This window comes from Aptenodytes patagonicus, chromosome W, assembly GCF_965638725.1.
Source record: "Aptenodytes patagonicus chromosome W, bAptPat1.pri.cur, whole genome shotgun sequence".
NCBI lineage: Eukaryota > Metazoa > Chordata > Aves > Sphenisciformes > Spheniscidae > Aptenodytes > Aptenodytes patagonicus.
In genome coordinates this window covers 21,509,580-21,524,056 of record NC_134981.1, presented here as the reverse complement: position 1 = coordinate 21,524,056, position 14,477 = coordinate 21,509,580, and the positions used below count along the sequence as shown (strand labels likewise).

Sequence of the window (14,477 nt, the reverse complement as noted above, 5' to 3'; positions counted from 1 at the left end):
GCCCCAGTGGCTGGAGATTAAAGACCCCCACTCACTCCAGTAGCTGGCACCACAGGCCAGGGGTGTCTACACCATGGTCTGACTCCAGTAGCTGGCACCCAGTCCACTCATACCAGTTGCCAAAGTAGTTGGCACTCCAGGCACAAAGTCTGCAGGACCCTCCCTAGATCCAGAAAGCTATGGCCCCTCAACTACTGATGCTAGGACCCCCACTCACTCCTCTCTATAATCAGGGAAGAGGGAGGAATAAGGAAAATCTCATCATTTCAATATTCAAAGTCAGGCTTGGTAATTTACCTTTAATGACATAAAATAATTAAGTGTTCATGCATTAGTATGAAGAACGTGTCAAGGAAATTCACAGCATTGTGGTATTATTCTCTTCACAGCTCATAACCTCTAGGTTTGGATAAATTCTACTTATCTTTTTTTTTTTAATTTAGTGAGTAAAATAAAATTCAAATTTTAGTTAAGCACATCAATTCAAAGCAGACAAATGTATCAGCTAAACACTGACAAACACTTCTACTGTTCCCCACTGCTGAACTACTGCTAATGGTGTGAGCTATAGTGTGTTCTGGAAATAAGAGGCTCCCTCACAGACTTGCATAAACCCCCGAGGAGGAATTTTTCTGCTTTTTCTGCTTTTGGTGAAATACAATTTAAGCATTATGCTTTACCTCAGTCAAATTCCATCTTATCAACATTTGTACTTATTTGGAGGAAAAAAAAAAAAAAGATTTGACTTAGCAAGCAAACTTATTTCATAGGGGAAAGTACTATACCAGCATACATGGCTCAACTTCAAAATACTAAGTCCTTATTTATTTAATTAAGTCCTTAAGTATTTAATTAAAATACTGAAGAAACTGCTTCTTCACAGTCTGAAGTCACATCACTACATTTTGCTCATGAGAATAAAATTTACAGTCATGAGTTGCACATAAAGGATTTATTTTAAATGTTTTAAGGATAGAGTTACATCATAATTATAAAAATTACTTACAGAATTAAGTAACAGATTTAAAGTGTTCATACTTCTAAATGCAGAGAAATAAAATAAAAATAATGAAACCGAGCTCTAAAGATGAAGTCATTACCTAATTTTAAAATGTGAACACGAAGACCTTTGAACTATACACATACCAAGAACCATCCAAATTGCACTAATGATGTAAAATACAAAAAGCACAGCATTTTCAAGGAACCAGAAACTGCTTTTACCATAACTCTTTTTCCCTGAAGCAACTGTAATCTATTCTATCTGAAGATAAAGCCTCCATTTTTAAATAATTCATTTAAAGAAGGCTTATACCTATTGCAATAAATAGGATTTTCCACAAAGTATTTCAGTCTTTATGTAGTCCAACTTAGTTTAGGGTTTGGCACTCAAAAGAAAAAAATGTAGTGTTTTACTTATCGATTGTGATTTTATTTATTCTTGAACAGAATACATGGTCCCTTCAAATGCTGTATGACACATACAACTGGAAAATTACCTTCCGTTGGCACTATGTTCGCCTCACCAGTGCATTTAATCCTACTAACAACCATTCAAACAGCACAATAAGCAAATTCACAAAAAACTGAACACAAAATAAAAACAGAACAAAACCCAAACCTAAACATTATAACATGCAACTTCAGTTTGTTACATTGAACGTTCTAACCTTCTAAGCATGCAAAAAAGGATGGTCTGCATTTAAGTTTTTTTTTTTTCCTTTTTAAAAGTTTTACATGGCAGCCTGACATCATGCACACACACAATATACAACAATACTACAGCAGGTAAATGAGAGAGGCCAGTAACTTTTATACAAAGATCCATGGCTTGTGCCATCACAAGCCCTATGATAAATTTGGAAAGTAATGTTGAACCCCTAGAACAAGGGACCAACATGTAGTTACTAGGGTAATGCAAGCACTGCATGCAGATCTGAAACATGAGCCTAAAACAAAGCCCAAAGCAGATGGCAGGGAGTGGAATTAGTCTCGTCTCAAAAAGGTGGTTTAAGCTATTAAAAAAACCAACCACAAAACCAAAAACACCCCCCCCCAAACCTTAAGAAAAAAGATGAAAAGAAAAAACCCATGCAACAGACAACAGGGACATCTAAAAACAACCATAAAATTTGACAGTGTATAGATTATATTCTAATTAGCAAAATACGCGGTGTATTAGAGTGGCTTGCATAAAACCCACAAATGCAAGCCTAATGCTAAAAATGTTCCAGTAGACCTAAACCTCAAATATTTCAAAACAAACCTTGTATTCCTTAGATGTAAAGCCCAAAATTCATTGTACTAAGTTATTCATGTATTTTGTGTGTAATCAATACACTCATTCTTGTGCCACAAATATCAACTTGGGCTCATGGAGCCAGGCTCAGCTTTGAGATTTACATGCAGGACTCTTAAGAGTCAATAGAAAGCACATAACAGATCTGCAGGATGAAAGCACTGTGTTGCAAATCTGCTCACTTTGTTCAAAACACAATGAAAATTTACTGACTCAGGTACTTAGTGCTTAAAGACTGGATTGAGCAGCTGTGAACTGAAAGACAATAGCCTGCCTTTGGTTGCCCATGATGAAATACAGGACATAATGCAATATAGTAGCAAGGGACAAAGAATTAAGATACCATATTTATACAGTATTACAATTTAACAGCATAATGAGGCACAAGCCTTAAGGCTAAAATATGAAATCAGGCCAAAAAAAATGGACAGAAAGGGGCTTAAACCACTGAGTCTTTGATATCAAGAATACCCACAACAGAGGTCAGACCTCTGATCTCTGATTAACAGTACCTCTCCTGCATCCTTCCACTAACAGCATAAGGTTGGATATCTATGCATTCCTTCTTTCCATCAATAGTGTTGACTATATTCACATTCTTCACATACTGTATTTCTGTGAAGCAGTGCTTTGAAGCTTGTAGAGCTTTAACATGACAATTTTGTTGCTGTGCTGATCCTTGTTACAATTCTGATGCTTTTAAAAGTTGCTACACTTAAAAAACAACAAATACCCTAACCTTGATTTACAACTATCTTGCAAGATTAAAACTGTGAAAGGATTCTGCTGTTGTGGGCTGCTATTTACATCCACAATCTAATGCAGATGACTGAACCACTGAGACTGTCTATAGCTCCCATTAGATAGTACACCACTGGCATGCAGAACTCTAGTGTTCATAGAATGAAATTCATGTTAACAGCATACCTCAAAGCAAGGACACCACAAAAGGCAACAACAGGTTTAAACTGTAGATTTGTCTGGACACTCCTTATGTGGAAAAGCCAGAAAAAGAATACATTGAGAAGATGCCTTCTTGAACCAAAATGGTTAAAAACAATAGCAAAAACCAAAACAAAACAAAGCAAAGGAATACAGCAGACTGAGCAGAAGGCAACAAATGCTTCTCCTTCTCTAGAGGAGGTCTTCAGTGTAAAAGGACCCCCCACCCCCATAAGATTGTATTTACTGCGTAAAAGATTAACTACTATTAGGTTTCTAAGTCCACACACAAACATCCAGGTTGCTAGGTTCTGATATTAAATGAGAGACTACTGATTGCCAATGCCGTAGTCTAAAGTCTTCTTAAGTAGCATATATACTGTTAAACTTGTGGCACACCAAGCACTTGGGTTCTGCTAAGAAATGTGTATAACAAAACAGAGTACAACATTTAGGATTAAAGGCAGCTTTGTTGTGTGTATTTTACTGGTTCCTACAACTTGTAAACACAGGCCCTTAACCTGCATTTTCTAATTAACTGGTTATACAGATTAAATATATTTTTATAGTTTAAAGCCTTTTCACTGAAAGGTGCGTAAGTCAAACACTTGATATCCTACTGCCCTGTGACTAGTAAAAATGCACAAGTATTTCCATGTACTGCAAGCTCTTAAAAAGCTTAATTTGAAATAAAGTGTAGAAACACAGTAGATTGATGTTACTCGGGTTAGGCGCTCCTTACTGCTGCACAAACTGTTTAAACCTTTCAGAAGAGTCACCTCTGTCCCAACCCAGAAAACAAGGACTGCCAGTAGCCAAAAAATTAAATTTAATGTTACAAAAGAAGGCATATCGAAAATAGCAAACTACACTTGCATGTGGCAGTTGAACAGGTGAGTGCAAGGTTGAAGAAAAAGTTAAAATCTATGAAAAAATCTAGATTACAATACTAGATTGACTTCACACAGCTTGAATTTGCAGCTGTTATTTGCTTTTAACTCCCTCCCACCCAAATATATTGACTTCCTTCAAGAAAAGGAGTTCTCTTACGCAAAATGTGTCACGTTCACATAAATTTGTATTATTCAGAACAAAACAGTTTTGCTGGCAGAGATTGTGGGTTCGCAGGGACATTTAAGCTTTCATTTAACTGAAAAACAGTCAAGTCTTTGTGTCTACAAATTTTACATTTAATAGTTCCACAAATTTGGCAGAAGTTCATGATGATGTCTAGGATGTCTTCACCAAATCGTAGACATAAATATGGAAATCATCATCAAACTTGATGAAATAGACAGATGGTTTGGCTTCAACTTGATGAATGACCATGCCAGTCCGTTTTGAGCCATCTTCTTTGGCATATTCCACTTGTTTGCCTACCAGGCTGTCCACAACTTCACCTGGTTCCCGTTCTGCAGGAGGTGAATCATCTGTAATATAAAAATACAATGTACTTTGATAGACATTTATAGATTTTTTCCAATATACAAAACTGCAGAGCCTTCTTTAAAAGTTAAGAAACAATCACAAGTTTAAAATGCAGAGTATGTCTAAAACAAGTTGAGTTGTTCAGACAAGCACCTAACTATTGCCATGCTTCTAGAAAGTACAGTCACAGAATTTTTTTTTTTTAGGTAATACCGTCTTCAATTTTATGAAGTAAAAAATAGCACTTCAATTGGTTAGAAAAGTAAATCTTTTGACATGAAGGTTTACACACCAATTACAGAACATGTTTGTAGATAATTGAATTTAAGCCCCTGGCAGAACAAGGCACTGAGTCTCTTTAACAGAAAGGCAGGTGTGCTAGAACTCCCTCTTCCCCACACGCTTTATCCAAAATGTCAATGCAAACATGCCATTGCAACAAAACCACATCTTCCAAGCTAAGTGTAACCTCCTTAATCAATAATGCTGTTAAAAGGGGCTTTTGATTTCACACTAGAATGGATACTGTTGAGAAGTCTAACTATATTATTTGCTTTTCTAGCAAAATCTACCCAGAAGAATCCTTAAGGACACAATTCACATTGTCTGTAAAAGATCCAGATTTAGGGAAGGTAGCTCATAATTCAGAGTGTCTTAGAAACAGAGATAAGTAGTAGATAGTCTCAGGAAAAAAAGAGCACATTAAAAACTTAATTCTTAAATATGGAAAGCATAAGCCTTTTAGCTTATTTTTCTAAGATGGAAGAAAGCAAAGCAGAACTTAAAAAGGAATTGCAAGGTATTTGGAGGTGCCAACTCTGAAAGAGCTTGCTTTATTTGTTTCTTTAGGAATAGGAAGGTCACTTTTTCCATTAACATTTGTGGCTCACTCTCTTCAAGCCACAGATATGTTGCTTTTTGTAAGGCTGGAAAAAAATCTAAAAACATAGGATTACTACAGAGGTTATGCAAATAAGTGCCACTTGTTTACTCAGCCATCAGACTACTTGTTATCACTGCTAGATCTGAAGGAAGACAGTCTCAGAAACTCAATGAATGAATTTTAAATAATATTTATGTAGTGCATAGCCAAACACTAGTTATCTAATTAATAATTTACTTTAAATCCAAAATTGCCTCTCTGTCAAAGAAGTGCTTTTGAGGTGCAGGAGAGAAATGAGAGTACAATATTCTTGACAAACTTTTCCTCTTTTTTTGTACTAGCTATCCAAATCTCTTGAACAATACTGATTTTGTGAAAATCCTTCTATATTTATAGGAAAAAACCCAATAACTTTCACTTCAAGAAAGGAAGAAAAAATATCCCTCCTAACCTACTGAAAATTTTTTCCTGTTTATGTGTTTAAACATGTGAGAGAAAATGAGTTTTCAAAAGATTAGTGCTTCTTTCCTCCAAGAAACTATTCAAAAGCTTTCCAAACTGAAGATGCCTACCCAAACTAAATTAATCTGACTATTTTAGTTAGCCCCAAAACATTATTCTTATAAGAACTGCTTCAGAAATACAGCTCCTTGAGCTGGCTCTTGATTTGTGACACTTCTATAAGAAAATAACAGTGGAAGGCTTCTAATTTGTCAGTTTCTGTTAAAAAAAAAAAAAAATCTAAGTGTAATCTCTTCCACAATAGTATGTATATCTTTATCAGAATTAGAAATTATTACGGAAAAGGATTTTCCAGTATTTATTGCATATTTCACCACTGATTCAAGTAAAATGTCTCAGAAGTTGTTTAATACAGATGTATTTTCTGTTGTACTGTAACCTTTGTTAGTTTTGATACTTAAAAAGATCCTTGTTTGTCAACTCTCTTTTCCATACATATGCCATAAGCCAAACAATAATACAAAGAGAGATGCCACTTTCCAGAAGAAAAAAGTAACTGGCCTACTTACTGGAATCAGGCATAATGCGAAGGTCACCTTCTTTATAGTCATCTAAGAGTTGGTACATGTACAAGACAGGATCTTTCTCGTAGGTAATATAAAACCATGTGTTCATAATAGGAGCTCGAGCCAAGACCATCCCCCTCCATTCATCTTTTGAGCCATCCTCTGTCTCAAACATATGTTCCACAGCTTTGCCAATCATCGTGTCTGCCAGGTGGGCATCGCTAATTCGAGATGAAGCTGAAATGGTAGCAGTTCATAAGTATGTCCATTCAAAAGTACAGAAATAAGTCTTTGTAAAAAATAATCTTTATCCAAATTAATGAATAAATTTGTTTGAAAGATAGTCAAATCACATACAAAACAAATACTGTCCATTCCAGAGAGTTGAAGACCAAAGAACTGCAGAACTTGAAGAATTATTTTAACATGTTAACACTCTTATTGACATTTTCCATCATTGTACACCCGCCCAATTAATCAAACTATCATAATGCAAGGTAAAGGGAGACCAATATAGGCCACAGCAAAGAACAGTGTCTGTATTTTAAATATTTGTATTGTGGGGGGAGGGGAGTAAGAGAAGTTAAATCACAGAGCAGCTGTATGAATTTATTAATGAAGGTGTTTGGTTTGGTTCCCCCGAATCCCATTCTAGAGACTGCTACTGATCTCTTTGCAGTCATGAAAAACAAGAACTTATTCCATTTAGAAATAAGTAATTACTAGGGTAAACTTTGAACTTTACAGTTTGGAAAAACCTGCACTTTAACAATTCAGTCCTAATTATGAAAACCAATAAAGCCTTGTTACTAGTCATTTCACTTAGAAAATGCTTTTTTCCCTCCATTTGTATTAATACCTAGGGAAAATACATGAAAAAAACCCAAACACATAATTACTGTCAAACACACACAAGACAACATAGCCAGGACATTTCTCAACTGGCTCAGAGTTTAAATTTTAATAGAAATATCAATGTTACATGTACATAAGCTTGTTAGGGATAAGACTCTAAACAAGAAACAATACAGAATTTACTGCATACCATTTAAAGACAAAAAGACAGTACTATGCTCTCTGGTATCATCAAATCTTTGTGAAATCAAGAAAAATTAAACAGAGCATTTAGATTATCTGCCATGTGATGAAAAGTAATTTAATTTAATAAAATTTAAATGTTCTGACAACACATGCGCATATACGAAAAAACCTCTTACCAACTCTGTCTGGAAGGACTTCAAGTGCTGAAACTCTTTCATCTTTGTGCAGTTCTAGTCCATACACACAATCAAATCCATCATACTTTATAAGATAGAGAGAGGGATTTACAGGAACTTGATCAAGAACTGTGCCCTTCCATTGTGTTACAGGTCCACTCCCTTCTTTCCAGCCATGCTGTATTCTGCAGCCTACAATGTTTCTTCGTGGCTGAGAAATAGGTTTGCTTGGTCCAACATTGTTTCTATGCTTTCTGTACACAGATACAAACATAAAATTAAACAAGTACATACTCAAAATTCTACTCTGGACAAGAGCTGTATGCTTTAAGAAGGCAATATATTATTATATATTAATAAAGATACATTAAATTCTAACACGTACAGCTTAGTGCACCTTATTCAAATTAGGGTATAAAACATGTTACATTGTACTGGAAGAAGAAAAAAAAAACACACTGAAAAGTAGTGGAATACTTTCAACATTTTGTATAAGGTTGCTTTCATAATAGTAGTTTCTAAAACTAGTTTGCTTAAGCCAAAAGAACTATTTTAGCCATTGCTACACTGAACATCAAAAGTAAAACTTGCTTGTTAAAACCCTAAATCGAGTCTCAAAGAGCACTGTTACCTAACAGTATTATACTTTTGCTACTTGTTGCTCTCTGCAGAACAGTAAACATAATTCCCTTACCCCAGGAGGAAGAAGTCAGTGGAAACATTAGTGGTGGTTGACTAAAATTCTTCAAAGCATTTGTTTTCCCTAACCTGTGTTGTCACCTGAAGGATATTTCGCTTTCCTCTGCACTTACAGGTATCTTTGACTTCAAGTGTTTTTAAAGACACATGGTAGCGACAATATTCTTCTAACATTCCTTTTTAGTACAACACAAGAAAAATGATATGCAAAGGTCACAGCAATAGAAGGGATGCTCTTTAAAGCAGATAATAGATTAAATATACTTTTTACACTTCCTCAGTTTTTTAATCCAACTTGCACGGAAAGATTCCTTACGGTGAATATCAGTTGCTCTGATAAACAGTCATGTAAGCTATTTGACAGTTTCAACCTACTAAAACAGTGTTACACAAGTTTTATTCTATTCAGTTAAAAAACCCCAACCAGACAGTAACTGACAGTTGTGAATACAAGTGAAGAAACATATGAACATTACAACAGTACATTGGTGATAAATGTATATTATCTTTATTTTAGCACGCTACAATATGCATATTCATTCCTAAAATGATATTTAGAGGGTTGCCTGATTAAAATTCTCACTAACGTTAGCTAATTCCAAAATAAATTTCTGGATTAGCTACCAGTTATAGTACACTTCATTTAAATGGCAATAAAATATACACTAGCATGCTTAAAAACAACATCTAAAAAAAAGAAAAATCAGTTGCAGAAAACATCCATCCTTAATTAGTGACAGTGACCAAAGAGAAATGTCTCCAAGAACAATGAAAGCTCACAGAGCAGCCCATGTATGACAAAGATCCAAAAGACACAAAGAGCAATCATATCAGTAAAGTCTCATAATTAGTCTTAAAGAATAATAAAAACAGTATATAAAATTAGTAATGCTGAAGATGGAATCATAACTCTATTAAAAACAAGATGCACAATTCCTTCAGCAGCTTGTCCCACCTCCAGACTTTCATTCTCCATGAAAATCTTAGCAGAGTTCCACAGTATCTTTTGTCAAATTTAACTTTTGTGATGATTTAACCTTATCAAGGAGGTCAGTCTGCATTCATAATCTGTGTTGTCAAAGTTAGGAGTATTAAAGAAATGCTAACCTCTTCCAGTTAAGAGGCACTTCCCTGCAAAGTCGGTTCTAATTTTCCACAGAAACTTGAACACATGTTCAAATACTAGTTCTTGCTCAAATCTTACTTTTTTTTTAAAATTATAATAGTTTCAGCAATATTTTATTATGAAGAAATGAGATGAGAGATCTGGTTGTTGGGCACAATGAAAATGAGTTTGTTTTGCATGCAATTAATTTATTTAGCTTTAATGAATCTTAATTCCATTTTAAAGCATCCTCACAGAATAAAACCAACTGCTACTGAAGCTAAAAAGTTAAAGTTGAAAAAGGTAAAATAATGCTGTTCATGTTTAACCACACAGTCAATTTTATTTTCTGCCTATAAAGCATAATCATAACATTTAAATTTGCACAATTAAGTGAAAAGCTTCAGTAATTTCAAAAAAATATGATGGAAAAAGACTACATAATTAAGTTAAATTGGTAACTACCTTCTAAAACGCCTTGGAGAGAGCAAAAAGCATTATGAATGCAGTTACAAATCAAGCAGCAGCTAGGTATACTTGCAGTTCAAGTTTTTCTTTGTCTGAAGGCTGTACTATTGGACAGCCACTCATTCTCATTTGTAGTGGTTCGTATAGCAAGAAATATGATTGTCAAACAAATAAATTGCCAAAGAAGAACTATTTTTGCTTGCATCTGAACATGTAATAAGAAAGAAAACATAGATTTCTAACTGACTACAAATAACAGAATTGTAGAATGGTCAGATTTTAAAGATCATCTAGTTCCAGCCCCCCTACCGTGGGCAGGGACATCTTTCACTAGATCAGGTTGCTCAAAGTCCCATCCAACCTGACCATGAACACTTCCAACGATGGGGCATCCACAACTTCTCCGGGCAACCTGTTCCAGTGTCTCACCACCCTCATAGTAAAGAATTTCTTCCTTATATCTAGTCTAAATCTACCCTCTTCCAGTTTAAAACCGTTACCCCTTGTCCTGTTGCAAATGGCCCTAGTAAAAAGTCCCTCTCCAGCTTTCTTATAAGCCCACTTTATAAATTTAAAAGCCACAATAAGGTCTCCACGGAGCCTTCACTTCTCCAGGCTGAATAATCCCAACTCTCTCAGCCTTTCTTCATAGGAGAGGTGTTCCAGCCCCCTGATCATTTTTGTGACCCTCCTCTCCACCCGCTCCAACTGGTCCATGTCTTTCTTATGCTGAGGGCTCCAGAGCTGAACACAGTACTCCAGGTGGGGTCTCACCAGAGCAGAGGGGCAGAATCACCTCCCTCGACCTGCTGGCCACGCTTCTTTTGATGCAGCCCAGGATACGATTGGCCTTCTGGGCTGTGAGCGCACATTGCTGGCTCATGTCCAGCTTTTCATCCACCAGTACCCCCAAGTCCTTCTCGGCAGGGCTGCTCTCAATCCCTTCATCCCCCAGCCTGTATTGATACCAGGGGTTGCCCTGACCCAGGTGCAGGACCTTGCACTTGGCCTTGTTAAACCTCGTGAGGTTCACACGGGCCCACTTCTCCAGCTTGTCCAGGTCCCTCTGGATGGCATCCCATCCCTCAGGCGTGTCAACTGCACCACTCAGCTTGGTGTCATCTGCAAACTTGCCGAGGATGCACTTAATCCCACTGTCTATGTCATTGATGAAGATATTGAACAGTACCAACCCAGTACGGACCCTTGAGGGACGCCACTCCTTACTGGTTTCCACTTGGACATTGAGCCGTTGACTTTGAATGCAGCCATTAGCCAATTCCTTATCCATCTAACAGTCCGTCTGTCAAACCAATCTCTCTCCAATTTACAGTCCCCCACAACATTCTGGACTGTATCAAAGGCCTTACAGAAGTCCAGATAGATGACATCAGTTGCTCTTCCCTTGTCCACTGATGCAGTCCCTCCATCGTAGAAGGCCAGTAGATTAGTCAGGCACGATTTGCCCTTGGTGAAGCCATGTTGGCTGTCTCGAATCACCTCCCTGCCTTCCATATGTTTCGACATGTCTTCCAGGAGGATCTGTTCCATGATCTTACCGGGCACGGAGGTGAGGATGACTGGTTGGTAGTTCACAGGGTCCTCCTTTTTACCCTTTTTCAAAAGGGGTGTGATAATATAAAAAATGGGTGTGTAATAATAAGATAATAGTAACATTCTCAAACCTCTTTTTATCTCAATAGTATGTTGTTTCTGTGATAAGCCAAGTAACACATATGTACATAACATTTTGAGATGCTATAATCAGAAAGCTCAAAATGTTTCCCTTCTGTTTTATTAGAATTATCTTTAAAATTCCACAAAGTTTTGTTCTTAAAGACTGGGATAACATTTCAATCCCCTAGACATTCAATATTTCAATTTCCCTACATATATAAAACACACAGAGCCAGGGAAACCAGATAACACCAAGTCCTAAAAATAGTTCTTGATGCATCAGTTATGCCCTCATTGTAAATGGCCCTTCAATTGCAGTAAGTTTCAGATCCTCTTATTTCATAGAAATCACAGAATCATTCAGGTTGGAAAAGACCTTTAAGATCATCGAGTCCAACCATAAACCTAACACTGCCAAGTCCACCACTAAACCACGTCCCTAAGTGCCACATCTACACGTCTTTTAAATACCTTGTGGCGGTGTGCTCCCCCCTCCCCTGCGTAAGCAACGACCACCAGTGGGGGTTGTTGTGGCTGCATCCAGCTTATGCTGGACTTTGGGGATGGATGGCAACGCAGTAGCCAAGGGCTGCCTGGAGCAGTGACCCAAACATCTTGCTGATATGCAAATATGACTGTATGTCAATCATCTTACTCTATAAATAGTGGACAGCCCAGGGCCCGTTGAGCTCTCCTGCACGGCAGCGGGATGCACGGCGGGATCTCCCCTTGAGTAGGGACGCCTCTCAAGGTTACTCCTCGAGGCTGAGAGATTCCTTGCCACAACAGATCCTCGGTAAGTGACTAATAGCATGCTCAACTTTGAAATCTTAGCTAAGCGATATAAAGGATTGATTGCGCATATATAATCCTTTAGACATAAACCGTTGACCAAGTCTGGGACTAGGATTGGATCCAGCCGCACCTAGACTCCTCTCTGAGAAGGAGTTTAGAAAGCAAGGGGGTCCTTTCTGAACCTCATGACTCAACGGGAGGGTCTCCCTGACAGTTTTGTCTGACCCTGTCCTCTACGCAGTAAATAATCAAGTGTACCTTGCCATCGAATCTTGTTAAATCACTGTCGCATTTACCATTGAACTTTGTTAACTCACACTTTAACTCACTGTTTTCTAACAATAAAGTGTACTGTTGCTTCTCTCTTATGAGTGAAGTGCACTCTCACTCCATCCACGATATACCTCCAGGGATGACTCAACCACTTCCCTGGGCAGCCTGTTCCAATGCTTGATAACCCTTTCAGTGAAGAATTTTTTCCTAATATCCAGTCTAAACCTCCCCTGGCACAACTTGAGGCTGTTTCCTCTTGTCCTATCACTTGCTACTTGGGAGAAGAGACCGACACCCACCTCACTACAACCTCCTTTCAGGTAGTTGTAGAGAGCGATGAGGTCTCCCCTCAGCCTCCTTTTCTCCAGACTAAACAACCCCAGTTCCCTCAGCCGCTCCTCATAAGACTTGCTCTCAAGACCCTTCACCAGCTTTGTTGCCCTTCTCTGGACACGCTCCAGCACCTCAATGTCTGTCTTGTAGCGAGGGGCCCAAAACTGAACACAGCATTCGAGGTGCGGCCTCACCAGTGCCGAGTACGGGGGGACAATCACTTCCCTACTCCTGCTGGCCACACTATTTCTGATACAGGCCAGGATGCCATTGGCCTTCTTGGCCACACTGCTGGCTCATGTTCAGCCGGCTGTCGACCAACAACTCAAGGTCCTTTTCCGCCGGGCAGCTTTCAAGCCACTCTTCCCCAAGCCTGTAGCGCTGCATGGGGTTGTTGTGACCCAAGTGCAGGACCTGGCACTTAGCCTTGCTGAATCCCATACAGTTGGCCTCGGCCCATCGATCCAGCCTGTCCAGGTCCCTCTGCAGAGCCTTCCTACCCTCAAGCAGATCAACGCTCCCGCCCAACTTGGTGTCGTCTGCAAACTTCCTGAGGGTGCACTCGGTCCCCTCATCCAGATCATTGATAAGGACATTAAGCAGAACTGGCCCAAATACTGAGCCCTGGGGAACACTGCTCGTGACCGGCCGCCAACTGGATTTAACTCCATTCACCACAACTCTCTGGGCCCCGGCCATCCAGCCAGTTTTTTACCCAGCAACGAGTACGCCCATCCAAGCCACGAGCAGCCAGTTTCTCCAGGAGAATGCTGTGGGAAACGGTGTCAAAGGCTTTACTAAAGTCCAGGTAAACAACATCCACAGCCTTTCCCTCATCCACTAAGCGGGTCATCTTGTCATAGAAGGAGGTCAGGTTAGGCAAGCGGGACCTGCCTTTCATAAGCCCATGCTGACTGGGCCTGATCACCTGGTTGGCCTGTACGTGCCGTGTGATGGCACTCAAGGTGGTCTGTTCCATGACCTTCCCCGGCACCGAGGTCAGACTGACCGGCCTGTGGTTCCCCGGATCCTCCTTCCGGCCCTTCTTGTAGATGGGCGTCACATTTGCTAACCTCCAGTCGACTGGGACCTCCCCGGTTAGCCAGGACTGCTGATAAATGATTGAAAGTGGCTTGGCGAGCACTTCCGCCAGCTCCCTCAGTACCCTTGGGTGGATCCCATCCGGCCCCATAGACTTGTGTGCGTCTAAGTGGTGTAGCAGGTCGCTAACCATTTCCCCTTGGATTATGGGGGCTTCATTCTGCTCCCCGTCCCTGTCTTCCAGCTCGGGGGGCTGAATACCCTGAGGATAACTGGTCTGACTGTTAAA

The 14,477-nt window shown here is 39.0% G+C and overlaps 1 protein-coding gene across 3 annotated transcripts in view; it reads right to left on the bottom strand.

Moving 5' to 3' along the window:
• Positions 1-929: 929 nt before the first annotated feature.
• The window catches only part of LOC143171989 (spindlin-Z), a 75,493-nt gene continuing 61,945 nt past the window's right edge, over positions 930-14,477 (bottom strand). For all 3 annotated transcript variants that reach the window (XM_076361188.1, XM_076361190.1, XM_076361189.1), the window contains exons 4-6: positions 7,798-8,051; positions 6,584-6,817; positions 930-4,671 (exon numbers count right to left, since the gene is read on the bottom strand). In XM_076361188.1, coding sequence (XP_076217303.1) covers positions 4,472-4,671; positions 6,584-6,817; positions 7,798-8,051 — 688 coding nt within the window. In that variant the 3' untranslated portion in view covers positions 930-4,471. The remainder of the gene's footprint in view (positions 4,672-6,583; positions 6,818-7,797; positions 8,052-14,477) is intronic.